The sequence below is a fragment of the Mustela lutreola genome, chromosome 17 (assembly GCF_030435805.1).
Source record: "Mustela lutreola isolate mMusLut2 chromosome 17, mMusLut2.pri, whole genome shotgun sequence".
In the NCBI taxonomy this organism is placed as follows: Eukaryota; Metazoa; Chordata; class Mammalia; order Carnivora; family Mustelidae; genus Mustela; species Mustela lutreola.
In genome coordinates, this window is record NC_081306.1 from 46,254,582 (window position 1) to 46,281,742 (window position 27,161).

The window sequence follows — 27,161 nt, forward strand, 5'->3', positions numbered from 1 at the left end:
TATTTATTTGACAGAGAGAGATCACCAGTAGGCAGAGAGGCAGGCAGAGAGAGGGGGGAAGCAGGCTCCCCGCTGAGCAGAGAGCCCGATGCGGGACTCGATCCCAGGACCCTGAGATCATGACCTGAGCTGAAGGCAGCGGCTTAACCCACTGAGCCACTCAGGCACCCAGTTTTTATTATTTGTTTTAATGTGCGTTCATTTAGCAGGATAGAGAACCACCTTGGGACTATGGGATAGTGGGGGAGGGGAGATAAAGAAAGAGAGAGGTATTTTAAGGAGAAAATAGGTAAAAGGAAGATTTTGTCTCAGTTTTTATTATTTGTTTTAATGTGCGTTCATTTAGGACCACAGAAGCAGAATTTTTATGTATGGGGCTTAGGCTCCGCGAAGGAGCATTTTCCGGGTAAACAGGGTCGTGCGCACTCAGGCACCGATGGCCGCGTGCCACAGCTTCTACATTCAGTGCTTCGTGAGCACATTTCTCAGGGTTCGAAGGACATCCACACGTATCTCACCAGTGGGTGCTTCGGGTCTCTTAGTGGATAATGTCAGAGTCAGGCTCTGGACCCGGGGCTTTCGGTGTTTCCGTAGGTGCTGAGCTGCCCGCCGGCTCAGAATGCACTGGGTCTCGTGGCCTGAAATGCCGGCCTGTGGTCTCCACGGCCGCTGCTTCCGACCCCGCGCGGGACGTCCGTGACGTTTCTCCTACCCTGCCCATCCCCCAACCACACACAAAGCGATAAATGACAAGTTGCTGTACATCCTGGTGATAATATTGTTGTTGCATTTTGCACAGACCTGGGAATTAAGGATGCGCAGAGGAACTTGTGGTAAAAACATATAATGCATTAAGGAAACATTTTAATCATATGAATTGATAGTTTCTTGCTTGCTGGCTGGCATCCACCTGGCCCTGGTTTAGTCAGGCTTTTGCCTTTTTTTTTTAAATCATGCCTGCACTTAGGACTACTTTTCTGAGACATAATTGATGCAGCAACTTGGAAAGTGAGTGTCTCGAGCCTCTTTGGGAAATGTCCTTGTGTGCCGCTGCACCTAGCGGAGAACCCGATTGAACGCCACTAAGCAGTGAGATCACTTTTAATGGACAGATGCTTTGTGCTTTGTTGACTTTTCCGCCCGACCAGAATAGAAAGGATGTATTTGTGGTGGCCTTAGGGGTTCAGGAGACTTGAGAGCCGTGGTTCCTAGACTTAGGCGCTCTCCTGTCCCCTTTCTGCTTTCCCCTCCCCCTTCTTGTAACCCCGCTCAGCCCGTATCTCGGGTGCGACCCTGGACACCTGTGTAACCCGCGCTTCCCTCTCCTTCTCTTCCTTTCTGTAGAAAGATGTCGCACTTAAGCCTCAGGAACGTGTGGAGAAACGCCAGACCCCTCTGAGCAAGAAGAAACGAGAAGCACTTACCAACGGCCTGTCCTTTCACTCCAAGAAGAGCCGACTCAGCCACACACACCACTACGGCTCGGATCGAGAGAATGACCGCAACCTCTGCCAGCACCTGGGGAAGAGGAAGAAGATGCCCAAGGGACTCCGGCAGGTGAGGAGGCGCGGGTTCGGGCTTCTCCGGGCTGGAGAAGACCTCCTCGGGGGCTGCTGGAGTGTGGCCCCGCAGAGTCGTGCACTTGCTTCTCATAGAACATGCCAGTCCCCGCTTGGTGTGTCATTACGGTTGAAGCTTTGGCTTCGGTCCCTTTTAGTCAGATGTGCTGTGTGCCGCGGAGCTGGGTGCTGGTGCTGCCGGAGTGGGGGCAGACGGACCAGACTCTCGCAGCTCATCAGCGTAGACTGGCTCGTAGGGCGGCGATCTTCCTCATGGGGACAGACGGACCCGGCAGGTGTGATCGTGTCCATGGTGGACCTCCGGGTTCTGAGGTGCTAAGAATGGTGGTGTGCAGGCAGGCAGCGCCTTGCATAAGATTGCTGTTTTCCAGAGCAGCTCAGATACTGTGGCGTGCGGGAGAAATGAATTCGCCTTTCGATTCTCCAGTTCTCTGTAGTCCATCCTTCAGGACTCTCTTTGCGATCTGCTGATGGGATGAACGTCTGGTAGTAGGGCTCACTGGCCTGTTAATAATTAGGTTTCAGTGATCCACAAGAAAATACAGCTCTTGGCATTTGGGAGCCTTTCTGCCTGTGGAAATCCCCACATGAGATAGATTAATAATGAGAAACGAAGCTGTTTATAGCAATTTCTTTCTGCACAAATCCGGAGGCTTTAGTGCCTGCCGACCTACCTGTGTCGTGGGTGCGTTTGTTGGTTCCTGGCGGGACCACCGGGTGGGAATGACCGTCCCGTGAAGGAAGCGGAGGGAGGGGGGAGAGCGTGTGGGTCACCGAGCAGCTGCTGCTCAGTAGAAGCCGGACAGGGAATTCACAGTTTGCAGGTGTTTCTCTGCAGAAGGGGAGGTCTGGGATCCTACACAACCGTGGATCCAGACGTTCACAGATCGTTCGTAATCCTGCCCTGAGCGTTCTTAAACACAATGTCGACCTTTCCTCAGGACCTAATAAACCAGACCCTTTTGGGGTGAGCCGCAGAACTCCGTGGTCTTAGATTTTCTATTCGAAATGGCTAGGCCAGTTTGGAAATCATTCTTATAAATCATCAAGGGTGTATTTTTGCTGATGATTTTAACCCACTGAGCCACCCAGGTGCCCCATTTGGTGATGATTTTAGAGAGAGGATTGGAAGGACCCAAAACATCAATATGACCTCATCTCTAATAAGATGTGAAGTCTGTGTTTTTTTTTTTTTTAATTAAAAAAACAAAAACCAACCAACCAAACAAACAAATAAAACCTTTTAGGAAAGTGTGGAGGGAGGGAGGGAAGCCGGGTTTGGTTCTATGGAAGGTGATGTTCCTGGGGTGTTGGTGCGACTCCCAGCCCAGGCCACTGTGTCTGAGAGCTGTGAGAAGGTGACCATTACCATGGAGAGAGGCTACAGGGTAACCGCCATCTCTCCCCCAGGCCCTCCCAGCAGCGTAGGAGGAAGGCTTCTACCGTTTCAGGCGAGAAACCGATTTAATTCCGAGTCTGCACTAACGTGCGGTTCCTCATCGTTGACGCTCTTACTCCCTGACCTAGTCTGACTTTCCATTCTCCGTCCTCAAAATTCTTCTCTCTCCTCTGTGCTCTGGTGAAGACAAGAACTTGTCCGTCTCAAATTCAAGTAGCTTTTTGGTTTTTGATGGCCAACCTTCTGGTACAAACGCTATTTGAAATCAAAGCTGTCCTTGTTTTAGGCACAGTGTTTGAAAAGCAATGTTTTTGACTCACAAATCGTGGAGAAGCAAAGAATGAGTCGTACCTTTTTGGTCTGTGTAAGAGTCTTCAAAACAGTGGTGTTTTTCTTATCTTCAGTGTTGATGCCCAAATATACTCCCCTAATCAAGTGTTATCTTTCTAGTAGGAAAGGAAGCAGAAGTGGGAACTGGAATAAAGCTCCACCACTCTCCATTTGTAGTCTTCCTTGACTCACATGTACACTGTTTTGAAACCCTGGGCAAAGCACTGTCCATTGCTGCCCGTCTGGAAAATGAAGGGTTCGGTCAAGGTGATTTTGGTTTGGAGTCTGTAATTGATAGTTTCTGTGAGGACATTTAAGGGAAAGACGTGTGAGCGAGAGACATGGCTCTGTGTGTGTTGCCCGTATGGGTGCCGTCGGGGGTGCGATCATGGGTAAGAGGTGACACACAAGTCTTCAAGGGCCAAGGGCGCGTGAGGACAGTACTGGGTGTGCATTTCCAGTTGTGGCAGATCCGACCTTTCCTCTTATGAGATAAAGTAGCTGAAATCTGACCATCTTAGCCGGGAGGGGGTCTTGAGATGAGAGTGTCCTTGAGGAGAATTTCTAAGTTAATGGTTTGTTGCTTAGTGCTTCTTCTCGAGGGAGGTGTCATGGGAAGAGCCATAGAGGAAAGACCGTAGGAGGTGAGAATTTCGTCTTTATTTTGACTCCATGAGAGTAGATTAGGGTTGAATCTTATTAGGAAATGGTACTTCCTGAGGAGGCATCTTAATGCACAGCTTTCCTGTAATTATGGGAAGATGTTACTCCTTCGTGGAGAGGAAATAATAGGATTTTTTTTTCCTGAGAATCCGTTGAAGGCAACTAATCTTTTTAACGTGAGCGTACAATTATATACTTTGATAGGAGAGATGTGTAGTTCTAACACCAAGCAGCCTTTTACTTCTCTTGCCTGATGGTAAAACCTCAGTTCTCCTGGTTTTTTTTCTCATCCTGGGAAAAGAAAGCTTTTTAACTGGCACTTAACTACCCCGCCCCCCCGTTGGAACTCATTTGTTGGATTATGTTTATAAGTTTAAATATATCCTGACTTAGAAGATGCTGAGCTGGCAGCTGTCTTTTAAAATGGCTGCACATTTTTATTTGGCAGGTTTGAACATTCTCCTTAATTTCCAAAGGGGCTTTTAAAAATGAAGAAAGGAACAAGTTAACTTTAGCAAAGAAGGCATGTCTTTCTGACCCCCAGGCTTCTTGTGTTTGTCTTACACAGAAGTGTTTGCTCACGACGTGAGCATTCAGACATTATGTTTAAAAAGTTGTAGCTTGTACTAAAAAGGATGTGGTAGCCCCCTCCCCCGGCTCCTGCCCCCACTTAGCCTTGGGAGTGGGAAACCAAAACAGAGGCTGCCCAGGCCGTCCCTGCAAGGAGCCTTATTCTTTAACTGTAAGACTGTCTCGGTGCAGCCGCCAGGAGGGCACAGGGACGTGACATGCTGCCAAGCCTTGGAGCCAATGGAGGACTTCCTCAGAAGCATTTTGGAAAACTTAACCCTTCCTAGGGCATTGAGTTTTCTTTCATCATGTCTCAGTTCTAGACCATGGGAGAGGATTTAAAGTTTTACTGCTTCATAGTTGAAATCGCAGAGAGCAAAGGGGTTTTCAAGTTAGAGCGGCAAAGAGGACAAGTTGACGGGGTTCGGAGAACTCTCAGACTGGCTGGGCTTGGGTGTTTCTCAGCCTCCGTGTAGTCCATTAGCCCGACTTTCCTCTCTCTCATAGGGACCCAACCAGAGGACGCAGGCTTCAGCAACATATGAGCATTTCTTAGGCCCTGTGAGCTCTTCCGAGAAGCAGATAATCAGGATGGGTCATCAAATGAAATCCCAGAGCCTGCCTCCTAACTGAATTTTAGTTTCTAAAACTCCATCCAGCTGAGGGCTGGATGTCTCCGAGAAAGAGGCAACCTTCTGACATTGCTTCAAGCCACAGAGGATCCCATCTGAGAGGGAAATAACGGAGTTTGAGATATTTCAGGAGCCCAGCAGGTAGACTCTGACTTTGGCTGGTGAGGATGGCTTTTGTGTGGTTTAAAAATCCTCATACAACTTGCCCTGGGTGGGTATTGCCTGTAAGGAATGGAGATTTGTTCCTGTCCCTGAACTCTGCTGTGGCAGACTCCAGAGTCGCTGGGAGATTGGTAGCTGACATTGTAGATCCCAACAATGGATACTGATGTGCGGGAGGAGGGACTGACCCCAGGGCCACGTCCGTAAAGGGAGAGCTGTTGTTAGAGCTATGCAGTTGTATCTGCCTTGTGTGGTGCCGCTGTGTGTTGGCCTGATTGGGAGGAAGTGGTCGTGTTGGTGGAACGGACGGGCCCAGGTGACCAAGCCACCCGCTGTGCCGGAGCCTTCTCTCTGCTCACGCCTTTCCCCCCGGGACAGCATTTACTACCAGAAGCTGATCCTTTACTTCAGAGGGACTGACTCAGGTTGTCTTGAGGACTTCTCGCTGACGTTGTGAGTAGAAATTAACTTGCAAGGGAGGCTTTGTAATGGACGACTTTGATTAAACAGATCCAGTTCAAGTCATATTTCTGAAGGCCAGCTCATTAGTTTTGGGTAAAAAAATCCAGGCTGAAGTCACACAGGTTTTTATCCAGCTTGACTCTAGAGCCTGCAGATCTCAGCAGATCTCAGAGCATTGTGAACACTAATGCAATTAGGGTTCTCACTTCAGCGGCGGAAAGACATGCGAGCATCAGTACGTTCGTCATCGTGGTTAAGTAATGGAAGGCGCCTCGAGCTGGTCGCAAGAATTGGAGCTGCAGTCACGTCGTTTTTACTTCCTACTTCAGAGTTTCAAGTTTAATGTCTTTGTTGGGATTCCATTCGCCTTTTGCAAAAATTGTGTTGTCAGGTGAAGGTTGCAAACCGAGAGAGTAAATTAGGTCCTCTTCTCTTCCTTCTGATGAATCTAAGTTGCACATTATTTTTTTCCTTTGCCTAAAACTACAGAAATAGAAGTAAAACCAGATGATCAAAGAACGGGAGGGAGAAAGATTGGGTTAATAACTGCTCTTGGAATTTTGATTAACTCAAAATAAGGGTAAGATGCCAGATTTTAACATCTAGTTTTGAGGCACTCACAATCCGGCCTTGTCTCTGTTCTGAATAGTTGTATATTTATTAAATTGGAGATACGGGTTTGGTATTGGGAAACAAGGGACACATTTCAATCACAAGTTTTATGAAGTTTTTTAAATTTTTAAATTTTTTTTTTTCAACTTGGGCATTTGGAGGCAATGACAGTTTAGTTTTTGAGTTTCAGAATTCTTGTTTTGTGTCTCCTGACGACTGAGCTTACTGTCTGGGATAGAGTCCATCAGCCTTGGGTGTTGGTAAGAGCGATAATAAGCATCTCTTGACCTCATCGGGACAGATGTTCGGAGTGATGAGGCCAGTAATAAATCTTATCCCAAGTGACATATGTGTTTTTAATTAGAATTTAGCAAAAATCGACTAGAAGAGGACATAGCACATGACTACCCGTTCAGAAAACAAAACCTACTGAGAGAAAATAGGCTGAATGACAAAAGGAACTGCCACTAAAAAAAGGGACAGTAACTCTGCTTGTGTGATCCTGAGCCCTGTAGAAATTGCTCCATTTAAAAATAGAAACGAAAACACCAAAAAAAAAAAAAAACAAAACCAAAACAAAACCCAGAAACCAGTGGCATTCACTAAATCCCGTGAATACGTTATAGGTATGTGTGCGTGAAACTTTATTAAGGGCCACTTAAGTCATACATATTGTTCGGGACGGACAAAGTGAGAGAAAGGATTCTCGGCTCTGTCCCCCAGAGATCCCGCACTCCGGGTGACCGAAGGCCGAGGGCACGCGCTTTCCCTTCTCACCACATCTTGGACGGCCGGCGGGGTTTGGTGGAACTCCCTTTCTTTATCTAAAACTGCATTTTTTGTTCATGTGGTAAGTCTTCCCTCCTCCGCTGACACGCCGTTCTCTGCGTGCGGCCAGATCTGAGCTGCAGAACGTGAAGCGAGCCCCCGCGTGTTCTGCATCCTAATCCCCGCGCGCGGCACCCCGTCTCCGCACGGGCCCGCAAGTGACAGGTACCGCGTGGGAGGTGGGAGCGAGTGGGTGGCCGGTGGGTTGCCGTGGTGGCGAGGGGGAGCTGAGCAGATGGCGGCGATCGCCACGTGTTGCGAGACTCCCGTGGGAGTTGATGGTGGTGACAGGCGAGTCACAATGTGCTATTTACAGTTTGGGTTTGCAGTCTCTCGGTGACATCTGAATGCTCTTTAGCAACTGCTTTCATGACTGCCTTTCGAGGAGCTGCTAATTGAAAATGAAATTGTGGGTGGGCTTGAAGGCAGGCACAGGCAGCTCCCTATGGTAGATGTTGCTGGAATACTGTCAGATGTCTTGGTGCCCGACTTGTAGTTCTCTTTCCAAGGAGGAAGAGCCAGAGGTGCGTTTGAAGATTCAGTGCGCGCCCCTGGGCCGAGCGGCCTGTCCTCCTGCCCAGAGAGCCAAATGCGCACCCACTGGGCTGGAAACCAGGCCGTCTGCCGCGGCTCACCTTTGCACGGTTCTCGTTCGGTGCGCGTGCCCGTGCGAGGTTCTTATTTTGAGTCTGTTAACATCTTGTGTTCTCTGCTAGTTTTTCGTAGGACGTGATCCTTTTCCCTCCACTGTTCACACAGTTACTGTGCAGGAGGCGACGACGGTCTGATCTCTTGAACTTGAGGGATCAGAGTCCGAGTCTTGCCTATGACTTTTCTTCCTGTACACCATCGGCTGTGCTGGCGTCTGCGGGGCAGGGCAGTTGGGGCCTCCAGGCGCCCTGAGGGGAGGGGAAGGTGCTGGACGGGATGACCCGGCAGTGGTGATGCTCTGGGCCGTGGTGGTGCTCTGGGGCGTGGTGGTGCTCTGGGCCGTGGTGGTGCTCTGGGCCGTGGTGGTGCTCTGGGCCGTGGTGGTGCCTTGGGCCGTGGTGGTGCTCTGGGGCGTGGTGGTGCTCTGGGCCGTGGTGGTGCTCTGGGCCGTGGTGGTGCTCTGGGCCGTGGTGGTGCTCTGGGCCGTGGTGGTGCCTTGGGGCGTGGTGGTGCTCTGGGCCGTGGTGGTGCTCTGGGCCGTGGTGGTGCCTTGGGCCGTGGTGGTGCTCTGGGCCGTGGTGGTGCTCTGGGCCGTGGTGGTGCTCTGGGCCGTGGTGGTGCTCTGGGCCGTGGTGTTGCTCTGGGCTGTGGTGGTGCCTTGGGCCGTGGTGGTGCTCTGGGCCGTGGTGGTGCTCTGGGCCGTGGTGATGCTCTGGGGCGTGGTGATGCTCTGGGCTGTCTTGCAGCCGCCCCCGCCGAGGCACTGTCATCCATACATCGTCTTAGAGCTGTTAGCGGAGCCTCCGCAGCATTTCTGAAATGGTGGCTTTCCTGAGTGTCAACGTGTCGAATTGTTTCATCGCCAGTTCCGAAAGCAGCTCTGCACAGAGCCGTCTAGTGCTGAGCACGGCGTGACCTGCCTCTTGGAAGTACTGTTGGCTTCTCTTTAATTAAATATGAGGAGAGATACAATGCGCCCATTCTTTTCTAGTTTTCCCTTGAACGTTTTCAGGGAACTCTGTCTGAGAGTTCCGTGCTCTGTCTGCTGAGTTCCGTGCTCTGCTTGAGTAGGACTGGTACTTGCTTTTAGGGGGTCCCCGAGGCTGGGGCCGAGGGGGACGTTGATGACACAGCCTTGCTGTTCTTAACCCTCAGTCCCATTAGACCTGCCTCACCGCCGGAGCCCAGCTGTGCTAATGCACCGGCCTTACTGCCGGTCCTAACGCTGTTTAAAGGAACCTGGTCTTGGTATTTCTAAGTGAATTCTAGAGCCTTCCGTGCTGATGCAGGTGGGGGTCATTTTATGGGCAGCAGAGTACTTGCAGGAGCTGGGTCTTTTCACACGTAGTGGTGCGTGTGCGTCCTCGCACTAGTGCTCACGGACACACACGGAGCGGAGGCTGAAGGGGCCCCAGGATGCAGGCAGGTCCTGTCAGGGCCTGCCTGGTGTCTTTCCAGAGCCCTGCTTTGTGGCCCGCCAGACCCTCCCCGCACCCAGCCGTCTCAGCTCTCCGCAGGCTGCCACGGCTCCCGCGCGCCTGCCTCCACGCTGTCACCGCAGGTCCCCCGTGATCTCTGCACCTGCATGAGTGCAGGAAGCGATGTGCCATGTGTCTTGGAATCATGTCACGCAAACCTGGACAGGTCTAATTGCTGGTGATGGTTCTGAGTGGCGGAGATTGCAGTAATTAGGCGGAGGGGCAATTAGCTGTATTTTCTGGATCGGGAACTTGCAGAATGATGTTTCTCAGAGGGTGGTCTTTGGACCACCTGCGTCGGAGCAACTCCTGGGCGTTGGTTCCCAGGCAGGTTCCCAGGCAGCACCTCTGACTCGTGCCACCGGCGTCCGTCTTGGGTGGGGACCGGAATGTGGCACCACCTTCCTCGGTGCCGTGAATGCAGGGACTACAAGACTTACGCTTTGAAAGGAGCTAATGGTATTTTGCTTTTACTTTTAGTAGAGGGAAAAGGGAACAGGACGATGTTGTTTGCAAAACTTGTAACAGATCTTCCAAGTTTTTACATCACATCTTGCATGAAAATAATTTTATCAACACGAGGACCGTATTCACCTTCTGTGTATTTACTAATTGAGTTTTTTTCCCAAACTGGCAAAAATACATGTTTAGAAATAAATGCCATAGACATTATATTACAAAAGTAATGTTTTCAGAATGGTTGCTTTTTAGCAGGAGTTTATTAGAATATAGCTTTGGTAGAACAATTACGTTGTGTTCTTCTCTCCTTAAATCTTCTGGCTCCCTCAGAGAACTCACTTCTTATGCATACGGTAACAGGAGCTTTTTTTCTTTTTTTCCATTTCACGTCTTTCTTTTCTCCTTCAGCACCATGATGACATCGAGCTCTTAAGGTTTGTACGTTCTGTGAATCCTCTGTAGTACAAAAACCAGTGGTACTCGGGGGCGGCACGAGGGAACTCTGAAGACCGTTACCTCTTTCCTTCATCACCAAGAAAGCTTCACTTTCATAAAATGTTACGCTTGAATGACTGCTCTGGGTTCCACGGATTCAAAGGGAAATATTTTCCTTCCAAAACCCAAACAGAATGAAGGCCCTCCAAAGAATCTTTGTTTAAGTAGCAAAACCTACGCTTCCGATTTCCCAGTGAGCCTCCGTGTTGAAGGCGTCGCTGTGAGACCAGAGTTCTGTTCCCGGGAGCGGAGGGCCGACTGATCCGCTGCACGGTCACCGGGGACACGATCACACCGTGTGAGTCACGACTGCGGATTTAACAAAGAAAATGCTGCCCTCCGGTTTCCCTGACTAAGAAGTCACGGGATGATGCGGAAAGGCCCTGCCTCTCCAGCGACATGGAAAGTGAATGACCGCGGAGCGCTTGCCGGCGGGTCGGACGGCACTTCGGAGAGTTGAGCGATTCCGTTGTGCGCGTAGAGCTCTCCCCGGGCACGTCCTGTGCGGCACTGACCCCGCAGCTGCCAGCCCTCGGCAATCCGTTGTCTAATTAAACGGTGGCATCATTAAAAGGAAAAGCTGAGGAGCCCACTTGCATAGTCTGTCCTCACCCGCCCCGTCCCTCCGCACATGACGGCTCTGTTTCTGTCACATGAACGGGGCAGGGGGGCGGACGGGCGGAGGCTTGGAGGGGTGCGGCTGTGCGGTGGGTGTGAACTGCCTGGGGGGTATTTGCCCCGTGCTCTCTCCGTGCTGCAGGCCCGGTGAGGAGACGCCCCGATGGGTGGGAATTTTGGATGGGACTTGGCCCAGCGATTCCCACCCTCCTCGTCTCCACCTCCGCTTCCAAGGGGCCAGGCCCTCTTCTCCCCTTCCCTTCCTGCCTCTGAACCCGCCTGCAGGCTAGACTCTCGGCTCCTTGGTCTTGCTCTCACCCTCTTCTTCCAGACTGTCTGGAGCTCGCTTCCACCGGGCAGCGCTGCGTGGGAAACCACTTAGGTTGTATTCGACGTAACACGCGCCCTTTCCACCCGCTTCCCCGCTCCCTTGACCGCGGTGGCCTTTTCTGCTGGGCGTTTACACGGACCGTCTTCCCTGCGTTCTTAGAGGAGAGCGCGGCTGCCCTCGTGGTCATTGTTCTCCGTTTTCTGTCCGGCGGCAGCAAATGGAACCTGGGCCGGTTAGTGCTTACGCTAGGACGTGGTGGCTCCAGCACAGCGTTCTGGACGCCTGTCCCCACCGCTCTCCAGGAGCGCCGCGCTGCGGCTGTGGTTGCTGCCGGTGGCGTGGCCCCCGCTTTCTCCACACTGTGCCTGCCCCACGCCCCGGGTCTGGAACGGGCTCCTGCGATGTCACGTTTGTCTCTCTGCAGTGACGTCCGATCTCCTTCTGTCTTGAAGCTTTGATGGTCTTTCCCTTCGGAATTACATGCATTTCCTTAAAACTCCCACGATCCTTCGCTTCTAAGTGGGGTGACCCCAGAGTTTATCCCGGTCGTCGGGCGTGTCCGGGAGCGAAGGAGGGTGCCATTAATAATGACCTTGGAACAGTAAGCACCAGTCAGGACTTCCTGGAAATGGGGTCATGGGGTCACTCTGTTTATAATCGGCTTTTGACCTTTCTCGTTTTGTACCCTGTTGGCGAGTTGGCTGGACACCGTCCTTCTCCTCACGCAGAGCCAACTGCCTGAGGACGTTTCTCTGTGACACCGCGCGCGAGGGGCCCAGGCTTGTGGGCAAGTAAAACTCCTGAAATGCTCTGCTGTTGCAGCTTTGGAAAACTGAGATGCAGTTCTTCGTGTTTCCCGTGTCATTCCCAAGCCCCTTCGGCGCCATCTCCATACTGTGGCTCCCAGGGCGGGGGGCTTTGGACGCCGCGTGTGCCCGTCTCACCCTCACGTGGAAGTGCCCTTCGTGGCTTCTCCGTGTGTCCGATGTAAAGTTCTGGCCCCTGCGAGCTGTCGCACTCGGTGCCGCAGGCCACCACCTGTCACCCTCCGTCACCCACTGGCTCCCGCCCTCTGCCCTTCCTGCATCCCTCCGGCACGTCAGGGTCGGCCCCGCGCGGTTCCGTGCTGTTCCCTCCGCCCTTCGCGTCCTGGGCGCGCTCTCACCTTGCCAGCCTGAGCTGAGACGTCCTCTGCTCCGAAGGGCTTCTCCTGGCCATATTGCTCACCCCAGGTTCCGCCCTAGTCCTCTCTCCTTTCCGCCTGTACACCTGCCCTTTCCGTTTCCAACACCTCACGCGGTGACACGTTTTTCCCAGTTGTGCTCCCTTCTGCTGGGATCAGGCTCTCCTGAAGGAAAGTACCCGCTCCGCTTTCTCCGCCCCCACGTTTGTCATGTTTGTCCCACACTGCCTGGCACGTAGAAGGTGCTTCATGATTGAGGTTGAATGACGTCTGGCGTAACTTTTTATCATTTCAGTTGATTATGTTGGTAATCACATAGTCTTGCATTCCGGTGTTTGTTGCTTACAGAAGAAAATAGCCAATACAACGTGACCTCTGTTTTCGCTCTTTGGGGAATATAAATGTAAGAGGAGATACTGATCAACTCGTTCACAGGAGGCAACAACTTATTGCAAGAGGTCTCTGCGCTCCTGGTGGCTGCTGTCTGCCGTCTTCCCACGGAGGCCGTCCGCGTCTGTCTTCCCGGGGTCCCAGCCGGTCGGGATAGCTGCCCCGGGGCTAGTGCGGCCGGAAAACTGACCTGGGGAGACTGCAGCCTTCGACCCTCCGCTGGCGACCTGGAAGCGGCCTGCCCAGCAGCAGGCAGAGAGGAAGCTAGGAGGGCGCGCGGTGGGGTTGCCTGCACACTCTTGGACGTGCACTTATCTGTGTGGAGCTCTGCTTTTTCACCAGCACGCACGAGCTATTTTTAGCATCAAAGCATGAATAACATTCAGTGCCTGTAAATTACTGTCCCACATGCCCTCTTTCTAAAATATTTTGATGTTATAAAACACTTCAATTTTAATAATAATTCCTTTTATTAAGTGCCTAATGAATTCATTCTCCACGTGTTTGCTGCATCGGCAGACATGGACTGAGCGGCCTCTGTGTGCAGGCGCTACAGAGGTGCCACCGACGTAGCGGGAAGGGTGGATAGAGCCGGGTGCCTCGGCCCCTCGGGTGGGCACACTTTGTAGAGCCGTCGTGCCCGGGCGCGGGACTCTTCACGTAAGGGGGGCCGGGACTTCGGGGTTCAGGGTGGTTCGAAGGGAGACACTGTGGAGCATCTCTTAGAGAATGAGCACCTGCAGATGTGTGAACTAAGGTCCTTGAAACCGTCACCTTCTCACCACGCCATTTCTCTTGACCCGCTCTTTGCTTTCCTGAGAAACTCCTGAGAACAATGCCGTCTCCTCCCGAAGGCCCCCGTGTGTGTTGGATACGTGCTGGTTCTCTCTCAGTTCTCTGGGGTTCTTAGTTTTACAGATAAGGGCTTTGGTGGGTCCCATATTTGCACCTTAGCCGCAATTTATTAGGAATTGCCTGACTTAGTTATTTTATTAAAATCCTAGTAGACGTCCATTATTTCCAAAAACTGCCAGTTTTTGGACATGGACCTCGTAATGGGTACATATTTTAGAAATGGTTGTGCTGTTGTGACAAACGCAGCTGTACCTACCTTCTTGCTCTGGGAACTCTTGGTATTGGGGCAGTTCTGTTTCTGTCCAGAGGTAGAGGGGTTTATACTAATCTGTAAAAGCGGGAACAAAAATCTCCCCACTTTCTGTCATTTCTGCTTACTTGGAAGTAGATGTTTCTTTTCTTTTCTTTTTTCTTTTTTAAAGATTTTATTTATTCATTTGACAGAGAGAGATCACAAGTAGGCAGAGAGGCAGGCAGAGAGAGAGAGAGAAGCGGGGGAAGCAGGCTCCCCGCTGAGCAGAGAGCCCGATGTGGGGCTCGATCCCAGGGTCCCGAGATCATGACCTGAGCCGAAGGCAGAGGCTTATTAACCCACTGAGCCACCCAGGGGCCCCTGCATGGTTATTTTCAATCCAAGTAGAACTTCAAATACTTTAAAATACTCAAAAGTAATATTTGAATAGAAATTTAGATTTTTCATATTCAACATGAGGACACGGATGGGGATTGTACAGCTGATGACCCCAGGCTTAGATCATCGATCAGTCCCAAATTGCTAGCAAGTTGTTTTATTTTTATTTGTATTATTATTATTATTTTTGCAAAACATAGTTTGTAAATTGCTCTTTCGGGCTTGGAAGTCCTCACTCGCGCAGCAGCTAAACCGTTTGTCAGGTGTACGGCTCCCTCATGCTCCTCACTCCCCGACACCCAGTCGTTAACTGTTTCTTGACCACGTGCTCCTGTGGGCAGACGTAATTTTAGGTGCATGTAGGAAACCAAATGACAAAAGTCCTGCCGGGGAGGAAGTTACATTCTGGTTGGTTCAGCCCTTTTCGCTGGAGACCCCTTGCACATAAATGCCCAACCCCACCTACCTTCTCCGCTTCCATATTCACAAACCGATGAACTTACCACAATTCTTTTCCCGCCCGGACCGTCCATAAGCTTTTCAAACTCAACATTGAGCTCTGTAGTTGTTGCCCTAGATTTGCTCTTCTTTAACTTCCTCCTGTAGTTGATGTGCGCGCCAGCCCACAAACATCCACGCCGTGAATCCGTGCATCCGTGAATCCGCTCGTGCAGGTCCTGAAGTCCTGCCCCTTCCCCTCACTCCGCATCCTGGCGCCTACTGTAGATCATGTTCCGAGCACTTCTTCCCCGTTTCTCTCCACTTACCGCCTGGCGCTCCTGCACTGGTCAGGCCCACCTTCTCTTGGTTCTGCTGCGGCAGTGGCTTCCGACCCAGCCCTAATCTCACCGTTCATCGACCGTCCTCCTAATGTCGTCTCATAGGATTTGGGCCACATGTAAATGGAGTCACGCTACTTGCTTGAAGAGTTTTCAGTGACCTCTGCACAAGCTGAACTCCATCCTCTCTATATGGTGGGCAAATGCACACACTTTTATGCCTTTGGGAACTCCCCTGTCTTCCTCTTGGCGCCCCCAGCCCCCGGTGCACACCCCTGTCACATCAGCCATATCTACTTTTTAAGACGTTTTTATCCACCCCTGCAAACCTGACTGTCCTTTGTCTTAGTGAGTCATTTTTGTTCCATGTGAGGAGGGCTAGAAATGTCTGATTCTACCTATTACAATAACCTATTTTTTGAAAAGGACACTTTAAAAATGTCAATTAATTAATTAATTTAACAGAGAGGGGGTGCGGCAGGCAGAAGAGGAAGCAGGCTCCCCGCTGAGCAGGGAGCCCGGTGTGGGGCTCGATCCCAGGACGCTGGGATCATGACCGGAACTGAAGGCTGATGCTTGACCAACTGAGCCACCCAGGCATCCCTGCAAAGAAGACCTTTAACTGAGAAAACGTTCAGTTAGGTAAAATTTAACGTGGTGCAGGAAAAGCAAAAAGGAACATTTTGAAGGATCCTGGGAGCAACTGTGGGGTGATAATCCAAAAGCTATAAAAAGACCAGATTTTTTTCATGATAGCGGTTGCTCGGCGGTCATATTGGGTGGCGGAAAACAGGAGGCTTTTTGTTCAGGGAAGTGTTTTCCAGGCTTGCAAGTCAAGGACTGCCTGTACGAAGTTCTTTGGGGCTTTTCATCCCTAGAAGAGGTGACTGTGCTGCTGTGAGAGTGAGTTCTTCAAGGGTTCAAGCCAAGGAACAGTTTATATCAGACATTATCTGAACTTCTCATTCTGACAACTTTCATATTTGATGAAACTTTTATCGATGCAAAGGCATTTTTATTACCAATCAGTTGCATAAACTTAGTGAAGATTTAAAAATGTGATTGATATTGGCTTATTTTTAAACAAGATGCCTGGAAAAGTGACCACAAATGTGCTAAAGGTTTACTTGAAGTAAACACAGGATCATAGCTCCTTGGCACAATTATTCCATATTTTGTCTGGGGGAGTCAAAAAGCAGGGATAATGATGCTGCTGTAGAAAACAGCACTTAGAACTGGTTTCAGGGTCCTCGTATTTTGATTTCGGGCTCTCCTACTTGCCCCAGCTTCATATTCCTTTTCTCAAACTTCCTTGGAAACCTGTTTTATTTATTTATTTTTAGAGCAAGCTGCTTCTTTTATTTCTTTCATACCTAAGTTGTGATATTCCAGGTTAAAATAGTCTTTAGGTACTTTTACAGCACAGGCGAACCATTTTAGCGGAATGAAACAGGCATTTTTAAAATAAGTTCTAGGGGCGCCTGCGGGGCTCAGTTGGATAAGCGTCTGCCTTCGGCTCAGGTCATGATCCCGGGCTTCGAGGATCGAGCCCCGCTTCGGGCTCCTTGCTGGGTGGGGAGCCTGCTTCTCCCTCTGCCCGCTGTTCCCCCTGCTCATGCTTTTTCTCGGTGTCAAATAAATAAATAAAATCTTTAAAATGAATTAAGCTCTGTTTCCCTGCCTGCTTTCACATTCCTTCTGAAAGGCGGCCCTTGGAGGCAGAGCTGCAGCTGTTGGTCAAAAGGCCGAGACAAGGAAGAGTTTTCTCGTACACTCCGGGGCGTGCGTCTTGCTTGTTCTCATGCAGGACGACTGCGCACATCTTCCTTCCTTGACAGTCGGGTCCGGGGCCAGAGCCGTGGTGCAGACGGAGACACAGCCGGAAAGTACACTGAACACTTTCACAGTATCAGCGACGAGTTGGACATCAGTGTTCGCTCTTGTGCTGAGGCCGTGTAAGTGCTTTGTCGGAGAAAGAGCGTGAGGGTCAGGACCTTGGGTTACAGATTCTGACTGGCACTGTCCTTCGCTGAAGTTCTGATGGCCTTTGACTCTCCGTTTCTGGGGTCGAACCAGTGTCAACAGGGGATGCTTCTAGTTCCGGGAAGCGATCGATACGTGTGAAGAAAGTTCCAGGTTCTGGAATGCTTAGAATCCCCTTTTGCTTAAATGTGTTAAAAAGTGGATTTCAGGGGCGCCGGGGTGGCTCAGTGGGATAAAGCCTCTGCCTTCGGCTCAGATCATGATCCCAGGGTCCTGGGATCGAGCCCCACATCAGGCTCTGTGCTCAGCTGGGAGCCTGCTTCCTCCTCTCTCTCTCTCTGCCTGCCTCTCTGCCTACTTGTGATCTCTCTCTGTCAAATAAATAATAAAACCCTTTTAAAAAATTTTAAAAATGGATTTCAAAAATCATGAATTACCTGGGCGTTGATAGTGTGACTAGTTTCAGGGGACCAGCGCAGAAGTATGTAATAGGTACAGAGAACAAGACGTCCGGTGTCTGCTTTGTACAGTGACTGACTTTGGTAAAATTATGAAGTGTGTGTGGTTATGAGTCTACCGTAGATCCCACGGCTACATGAGATTGAAAAACCTTCCGCGGGCTGGGCTTGTGCTCACGGATTTTAGCAGATGATAAAAGCCTTTCACCAAGAGCAGGTTAGTATGGAATGGTCACACCTCTTTATTTGGGGGCCATACCTGTTGGCAGCTCCCTGGGAATTGTAATTTTTGGTCTTTCAAATTGAAATCATGGAAATCTGTTTCTTAAGAATAGTTTTTGGCAAAGGAATGTAATGAAATGATTTCTCTCTCTCTCCCTTTTTAAAATATTTATTTATTTATTTATATTAGATAGAGCGAGCCCAAGTGGGAGAGGCAGAGAGAGGGGGAGAGGAATAGGAAACAGACTCTGTGCTGAGCAGGGAGCCCCACGTGGGGCACAGTCCCATAGCCCTGAGATCATCACCTGAGCCGAAACCTGGGATCAGCTGCTTAAATGATCCTGTGCCACCCAGGCGCCCCGTAATGAGATGACTTCTCATTTTTCTCCCCCATCCATTAGCTCATGACCTTGGACATGTCAGTTTTTAGTTTTCTGATTTTGCAGAAAGTAAATTTTGGGGCAAATGTGTTGAGTCTTCTGGTTTGGGAAGAACCTTCTCCGCATGTCATTTATATAGAGTAAGTGATATTCCTGAGAAGCAGGTGTCCCTTCCTGGGACTGCTCAGCAGTGGGCATGAAGCAGTCTCTGCACCGGTGTCCCGGCCTCTTCTGGATGAACTCTCTTCCATTGTAGAGGTTTTATGTGCTTTCCATATGTCCCAAACCCTGATGGGATTATAGAGACATAAGAAGAGTTTGAGAGATGGGTCTCTATTTTCCAGGGCTTCACCCTCGGGTTACCTAATGACTTTGGAACAGTTTAAGGTAAATAAACTGTGAGAAATACTCTTTGAAAAGTTGTTGAATGATAGATAGGCTCTTAGTTTTTCAATAATCTCCCTTGTGGTTTTTCTAATGCCATATATTTTTCTTGGGAGAGTTTTCTTGCAGTTGTATTTGTGGTCTGGGGCTAGGATTTATGAGCTGCCACCATTAAGGTCTCCCTCTGGCTTTGTCATAAGAGATGGAGGGTTGTGTGTGGTTTGTTTTCTTATTGTTAATATGTGAGAATTTTTCTTAATCAAAATAAATGCACAAGTGTTTTTCTTGACTTTGTCTTTTGTGGACTGACTTATTAAGATAAATGTGTGAATTCTGAAAATTTCTTCCCGACATTAAAGACAAAATTTCCAAAGCAGTATGGATTGTGTTTGTCTCAAGAAACGTATGTCTTCTGGTTGCAGCATTAGAATTGGGATTTTTTTTTTTTTTTTTAAATCTAGGACAAGTGGAAACGTAGAATGAAACAAAAAAGCATTGCGGTGGGAAGTAGAAGGGAGAAATCAGGACATGTAAGAAACCACTCTGGATCTCGCTGGTGATGTTGAGAGTTGAGTAAATGTTGGCCGTCCCCGAGGAGTTTGAGTGGCCTTCTGCAGGTTACCCTTCGTTTGTAGAATCCATACACATCAGACTGTATCATCTTTGGCTTTTGGACCTTACACACTTAGTGTTGAAAGGATTGGCTCTCTGGCTGAGTTAGCTTGTGGTCAAATATAAACTAGAGTTGACCCTTGGGCAACACAGGTCTGAGCTCTGTGTGTCCACATGTGCACAGAATTTTTTGATGAATACAATATAGTACTACGAATGCACTTTTCCTTGCTTATGGTTATCCTAATAACATTTTTTTCTCTAGCATACTTTATGGTAAGAATATAGTATATAACGTATATGATTTTCAAAACATGTGTTAATCAACTGTTGATAGAATCGGTAAGGCTTCTGGTGGGCTGCTAGTGGTTAACTGTTTGGGGGAGTCAAAAGTTCTAGGTGGGGTTTTGACTGTGCGGGATGGCAGTGCCCCTCATCCCCACCTTGTTCAAGGGTCAGCTGCAGTACCAAATAGCTCTGCCCTCTTCCTACTGCTGGAGAGAGGGATTGGGGCAGTTCGAACCATTTTGGATTCATTCTTCATTATTCATTATTCACCTATGCGGTGTTGCTTTAGTTCCCTGTTTTTAAGAAGGATGTTTTTGTTATCTGGTAACAAGTAGCGCAAGATCGACGTGACTAGTAACTCAGCCTCTTTTAAAACTCGAGAAATGACTTAACTGTTTTCACTTCCCCTTTTCCTTGGTACTTTTACCACACCGGCCCTGGAATGCAGCCTTGACATGTATCGTAAGCGTTCATGTGGGAAGAAAAACCACATGTCATGCTCTTATATAACCCAGCACTGTTTCGCTTCTAGTGGTGATTTTTGGTTGTGGCCAGCCAGACGCTCCTGATTTAATTAAGATTGTAGCGTTATATGCCAGAAAAAAGTTCTTTCCTCCTTAGGAATTTCCCCACATCTTAATGAAGACCATTGACTTAGAGACCGGATGCTGTGTTAGGGTACCACCTGGGTATCCCCAGCCTTGTGGACAAGGGTATTGGCAGCATGTTGTCTCTCAGTTGACTTTGTATGGTGTTTTCAATATTTTTATGTGTATTTCCTTCCCTCAGGTATTGATTTCTTTTTCTTGCAGTAAAGGGAAACCAGTGTTGATGTTATTTCCCTGAGGATTTATACAGCAAGCAAAATCTATGTCAAAGAAGTAAATTTTTATTTTCTTAAAGAATAAATTAATCAGCATGTTTGAAAGTGCTTGAGCAGTTGTTCGACTACCAGTTATTACTAGTTAGTACACGTGGGCCTGTACTGTTTGTCTAATCAACCCTATGAGTAGCTAGCCAAGCCACTCTCTCTTCCAGCCTGTCCTATCTTTTTTTTTTTTTTTTTTTTCTTAAGAGGCATAGTTAATTATTTACAGTAGCCGACTATGGAAGCAGCCCAAATGTCCATTGATAGACTGATGGATAAAGAAGATGCGAGACATATCTATCACGGAATATTATTCAAGCATCAAAAAGAACAAAGTCTTGCCATTTGCAAAGATCTGGCCGGCACTAGAAAGTGTGATGCTAAGCGAAGTAAGTCAGAGAAACACAAATACCATATGGTTTATTCATATGTGGAATTTAAGAAACAGAACAAAGGAGCAAAATGGAAAAAGAGCGAGACAGACCAAGCAATAGACTTTTAACTACAGAGAACAGACTGATGGTTCCCGGAGGGGAGGCGGGCAGGGAGGAAGGGCTGAGTGGGTGGTGAGCTTAGAGAGTGCCGTGGTCCTGACCAGCACTGGCTGCCGGGTGGGATGCTTGAATCACTGCATCACACACTGTTGGTTAGCTGTACTGCAATTAAAACAAGATAATAAGAAACATAAAAAGGCATTGTTATCATAACCTGGATGGTAAATGGTCCATTTTGAGTTAACTTGTAACTGTGATGGGACGTATATATCACAATTCTTTTTTGTACATGAACATCAGGTATTTTCCAAAATCAGTTTTGAAGAAGCTGTCCATTCCCCATTGCTTGACTTTTACGATATTTTTAAAAGATTATTTATTAATTTATTTGAAAGCGTGGGGGCCTGCTAACTGGCTAGAGAGCACAAGCAAGGGGACTGGCAGAGGGAGAGAGAGAAGCAGGCTCCCCACAAGCAGGAAGCCTGATGCGGGGCTTGATCCCATGACCCTGGGATCATGACCTAAGCCAAAGGCAGAACCTCAATGGACTGAGCCGCCCAGGTGCTCCATATTTACATTTACATTTTTATAAAAAAATCAGGGGACGCCTGGCTGGGTCACTCAGTAGAGCATGGGACTCTTGATCTCAGGGTTGTGAGTTCAAGCCCCCCATTGGGTGTGAAGCCACTTAAAAATTCAAAAAAAATTATAAACAAATCAGTCATCCATTTATTTGTGGACTTATTTCTTCATTGTCTGTTGTGTTGCCTTGATTTATTTATCTTTTAGCCAGGCACGTAGCTTTATGGTAAGTTGTGAAATCAGGGGGTTTGAGCCTTCCAGCTTTGTCCTTCTTTTCCAGAGTTGTTTTGGCTTTTCTAAGTCCAAACTATTTGGGTATGAGTTTTGGAGGCAGCTTGTCAGTTTCTACAATGAATCCGGCTGGGATGCTGGTCGAGATTATGTGGATGCTATAGATCTGTTTGGGGAGAGCGAACAGTTTAAAAATATTGAGTTTCCAGCTCTTGAATAATGTATATAGCTCTGTTTATTGAGGTCTTATTTAATTTTTCTCGGCAATATTTAGTTGTTTTTGGGCTACAGATCTTTTACATCTTTTGTCAGATTTATTCCTGAGCATTTCATATTTTTGATGTAATGATAAATGGTCTCATGTTTAAGCTTCCGTTTCCTTTTACTCATTTTTAGTACAGAGAAATACACTGACTTTTTGTATATTCAGCTTGTATCTTGCAATCTTATTAAGTCACTTATTAGTTTTAATAGGGTTTTTTTAGGTTGCATCTGATTTTCACATGGATGGTAATAATTTTAGTGAATAAAGACAGTTTGTTTTTTCTTCCCAATATGGATGCCTTCCTTTTCTTTCCTGAGTGCACTGTCTTAAAACGGCCCCCATCGTGTTTGACAGAAGTGTGAGAGCATCCTCGCCTCATATCTGCTATCAGGGGAGGGAAGTATCTGATCTTTTACCATTGCGCATGGTGTTAGCTATAGGTGTTTCACAGTGTCCTTTATTAGGTTTAAAATGTTCCACTCTATTCTTAGTTTGTCGGAGGTTTTATCAGGAATGTATGTTAAATTTCTTCAAATGCCTTTTCAGTGTCTATCAAGGCGATCATGTGATTTTTCTGTTTTAGTTTGTTAATACAATGATTGACATGGATTTATTTTTGAATGTTAAAGCTCATATTCCTGGGTAAAACTCTACTTGGCCATGATATATTACTTTTGAAACATATTGTTGGATTGGGCTTGCTAATTTTTAAAAATGAGTCTTTACATCTATGTTCATGAAAAAAGTCATTCTCAGTTTTCTTCTTTTGTGATATCATTGTCTGGTTTTGGTATCAGGTTGATGTTGGCCTCAAAGGATGGATAGGGAAGTATTTCTCCCTCATCAATTTCTTGAACAAGTTCATTTAGAGTTGTTATTATTTCTTTATTAAATTTAAGGTAGAATTTATCAGTGAAATCATCTTTTTGTGAGAAGATTTTTAATTAAATATTCAATTTCTTTTTCTTTTTCTTTTTTCCTGGTATGTGTATGTGTCCATAGTAATTTATTATTGAATTTTTTAAAATTTTAACATCACTGAAATCAGGATTTTTTGCAGTATTTTTTAAATTAACTTTTTAATTTTAATTCCAGTATAGTTCCAAGGAAGAGTGAGATCATATGCTACCTGTCTTTTTCTGACTGACTTATGTCACTTAGTATTATACTCTCTAGCTCCATCCACATCAATGACGTGGCAAGATTTCACTCTTTCTTATGGCTGAATAATACTTTCTCCATATATATATATATATATATATATACCACATCTTCTTTACCTATTGATGGACACTTGGGCTGCTTCCATAATCTGGCTGTTAGTAAATAATGCTGCAGTATACCTAGGGGTCACGTATCTTTTTCAAATTAGTGTTTTTGTATTCCTTGGGTGATGCTGGATTGTAGGGTATTTCTATTTTTAACTTTTTGAGGAACCTCCATACCGTTTGCCAAGGGGCTGCCCCAGCTTGCATGCCCGCCAGCAGTGCGAGAGGGTTCCTTTTTCTCTAGATCCTCACCAGCACCTGTTGCTTCTTTCTTATGCTGTTGGTTTTAGCTGTTCTGACATGTGTGAGAGAGGATATGTCATTGTGGTTTTGATTTGCATTTGACAAGGGGTGTTGAGCATCTTTTCATGTGTCTGTTGGCCATCTGGATGTCTTCTCTAGAGAAATGTCTGCTTATGTCCTCTGCCCCTTTCTAAATTGGATGATTGGTTTTTGGGCATTGAGTTGTATTGAGTTCTTTGTGAATTTTGGGTACTGACCCTTATTATATATGCCATTTGCAAATCTCCTCTCTCATCCGGTAGGTTGTCTTACAGTTTTGTTGATCGTTTCCTTTGCTGTGCAGAACCTTTCTGTTGAAAAGTCAGCTCATAGCCTTATGTGGTTTCTCTTATATGTAACTGCTTTCCTTTCTCTTGCTGCTTTAAAAATTCTTTTTATCATTACTTTTTATCATTACTTTTTGCCATTTAAATTACTGTGTGTTCTAATGTGGACCTCCTTGGGTTGATTTTGTTTTAGGATCTCTGTGCCTCCTAGATCTGAATTTCTGTTTTCTTTTCAGTTTTGGGATGTTTTTGGCTATTTTTTCAAGTAGATTTTTCTGCCATCTTTTCTCATTCTCCTACTAGGATCCTTATAATGTGAATGTTACTACGCTTGATGGTGTGGCTGAGTTCCCAAGTGTATTTTTCTTTTCTTTTTTTTTTTTAAAGATTATTTATTTATTTATTTGACAGAGAGAGATCACAAGTAGGCAGAGAGGCAGGCAGAGAGAGAGAGAGAGAGGAGGAAGCAGGCTCCCTGCTGAGCAGAGAGCCCGATGCGGGACTCCATCCCAGGACCCTGAGATCATGACCTGAGCCGAAGGCAGCGGCTTAACCCACTGAGCCACCCAGGCGCCCCCCAAGTGTATTTTTCTTTTGCATAATTTTTTTTCTTTTGTCTGCCTAGTTAGATTTCTTTCCATCACTTGGTCTTCCAGGTTGCTGATTCATTCTTTCGCATCATCTAGTTTGCCATTTATTCAGTTTAGTATATTTTTAATTTCATTTATTATAGAATTCATCTCTGATTGGTTCTTTTCTATTTCACTGTTAAGGGTCTTCCTGATGTCCTCCACTCTTTGTTCAAGTTCAGTGAGTATTTTTAGATTATTACTTTCAGTACTCTGTAAGGGATATTATTTATCTCTGTTTCTCTTAGGTCTCTTACTGTGGCTTGTGTTTTCATTTGGGACATACTCCTCTATCTCCCATTTTGTCTAGCTCGGTGTCTGTCTTTTTTGTTGTTGTTATTAGGAAAGAAAGCTAAATCTTCTGAACTTGAAAGTAATGGCCTTATGAAGAAGAATTCCTGTAGCGTTTTGCTGGGCAGTTTCCCCTGTTCACCAGAGCCTGTCCCTTCAGGGGTGTCTTTTATATATGATGTGTGCACCTTTCTGTTGTAGTTGAGCTGCTTTTTACCCAAGAAGTCCAGTTGTCTACAAGGGCTCTCTGCCTGTTGCGGGCGGTTTTTCATCCCTGTGTTGTTAGTAAAGCAGACTGGAGACACCTTAGGCTTGAGTTGAGTCAGATCAGGTGTTTTCCAGGGATGAAGTTGCACCAGTCTGTAGGGTGCTTTCCCTGTGTTGCCCCCGAGAAGCTTCTGTTGGTGGGCAGGGCCTGCAGTCAGATGAGTTGTCTGCCTCCAGCTTACAGCTGAGGCTTGTGTCTATTATGTGTGTTTATCTTTCCCTCTCTCTGGGGAAAGAGTCCCTTTGGAATGGTGCTGGCCTCTGTAGGGGCTGCTTGCACAGTCAGGCCTGTGGTACTGCCCTGGGTTTTGTACAAGAGCAAATTAGAGAGGTTGGATTCGTGGAAGCCGACGGTTGGGGGTTGGGTTGGTGCAGCAGGATGGCAGTGCTAGCTTTGAGTACCTCTCTGCCCAGTCCTCTGCAGCAGGGAGGCCATCTGGAGAGGTAGATTGGGGGAAGTACAGTGTGGGATTGAGGCAGGGGAAGGGTTGGGAGTGCCAGCAGGTTAGGTAGTCAGTCCTGCAGGTGGTCCTACGTTTATATTGGGGGTTGGGGGAGGGAAGGGGCTCCTGCCAGTTCCTTTCTTCCTGGAGGATTTTCTCAGCGACTTCTGTCCTTCCAGGAAATGCTCTGAGATTAGTAAATAACTTTGAGCTTCAGGTGCTTTCAAACTGCTGCTTCTATGCAGTTTGTCTATGGGCTGTTTGTTGAGCTGTCTCTTTAAGCGCAGGGACTCAGTTTTGTGCTGCCAGCTGGCTGAGAGCCAAAGTCTGCTGCTTTTTAAAATTCCAGATTTTATGTCCCTCTTGTTGAGAACTCATGAAATTCAGACCCTCTGTTTTTCAAATCAAATGTTACGTGGGTTCCTCTGCCTTGTGTGATAGATTCTCACCCTTCTTGCCCATGACCTTGCCTGCTACTCCCACTGTCCGCTGGCGGTGGTCCGTTTTTCTCCAGATGTGTCTGCCCTTCCTACCCTCTTCGATATGGTCCCTTTTCTACCTTTAATTGTGGAGTCTGGTCTGCCAGTCGTCAGGTCTTTTTCTGTGCTATTTACATTGATGTGAGTGTTACATAGTTTTCTCTGTGGGACAGGGTGAGCCTAGGGTCCTCCTACTCTACCATCTTCCCCAGAAGTTAAAAATTCACTTTCTTAACAGACATTAGACTATTCGTGTTGTTTGTTTCTTTTTGAGACAGCTTTTGTTACTTAAGCTTCTTTAAGAAATATTTTGATTTCATCTAAGTTGTTGAATTTATGGCATTCAGTTGTTTATATAATATTTCCTTAATTATTTTAAATGTCTGTTTAACCTGTGATGATTCTACATCATTTTTTTGGTGGTATCTTGCCCTCTCTCTCTCTCATTTACTGACCTTCTTAAAGAGCTGGCTTTGGTTGTATTGATTTTCACTGTTGATTTTTGTTTATATTTCACTGATTCCTTTCTTTCTGCTTACTCTGGGTTTACTTTGCTTGTTTTTGTAGTTTCTGGGTGAAAGCTGAGGTTCATTGGTTTAAGATTTTCTTTTCTGATATTGGCATTTAATGTTTTAAATTTCCCTGTAGGTACTATTATAACAGCACCTGTAATTCTGATGTGTTTTCATTTATTCAGAAATACTTTTTATTTTTATTTTATTTCTATTTCCTTTGTGATTTCTTTATTAAATACATGATTTGTTGAGAAGTATGTTATTTACTTTCCAAATATTTGGGGATTTTCTAAAGATCTTTATGGTATTAATTTCTAGTTTAGTTCTATTGTTTAAAAAAATTCTTTGTATTACTTAAATTCTTAAAAAAGAATTTTTCACGTGTTTTGTATCTCAGAATCTAGTCTATTTTTGTGCACTTGTGAAGAATGCAGTTCTCTTCAGTAATTGGGTAGAATGTTCTGTAAATATCCATCAGGTTTGGTTGGTTTATGGTAATTTTTAGTTCTATTATATCCTTGTGTTTTTTGGTCTTTTGTTTTGCCTGCTTGTTCTAGAGTGACATGTTGAAATCTTAGTACAATTGTGTTTTTGTCTCTTTCTACTTATTTTATTGCTATTGTAGCTCTGTTAGTGGATGCATAAACATTTAGGTTTGTTACATTTTTTTTAAAGATTTTATTTATTTATTTGACAGAGATCACAAGTAGGGAGAGAAGCAGGCAGAAAGATGGGGGGGGGAACAGGCTCCCCGCTGAGCAGAGAGCCCTATGTGGGGCTCGATCCCAGATCCCTGAGACCATGACCTGAGCCTAAGGCAGAGGC

The 27,161-nt window shown here is 46.9% G+C and overlaps 1 protein-coding gene across 6 annotated transcripts in view; it reads left to right on the plus strand.

Moving 5' to 3' along the window:
- AUTS2 (activator of transcription and developmental regulator AUTS2) overlaps positions 1–27,161 on the plus strand; it is a 1,064,120-nt gene that overhangs the window by 261,469 nt on the left and 775,490 nt on the right. For all 6 annotated transcript variants that reach the window (XM_059154787.1, XM_059154790.1, XM_059154789.1 and 3 more), the window contains exon 2: positions 1,345–1,557. In XM_059154787.1, coding sequence (XP_059010770.1) covers positions 1,345–1,557 — 213 coding nt within the window. The remainder of the gene's footprint in view (positions 1–1,344; positions 1,558–27,161) is intronic.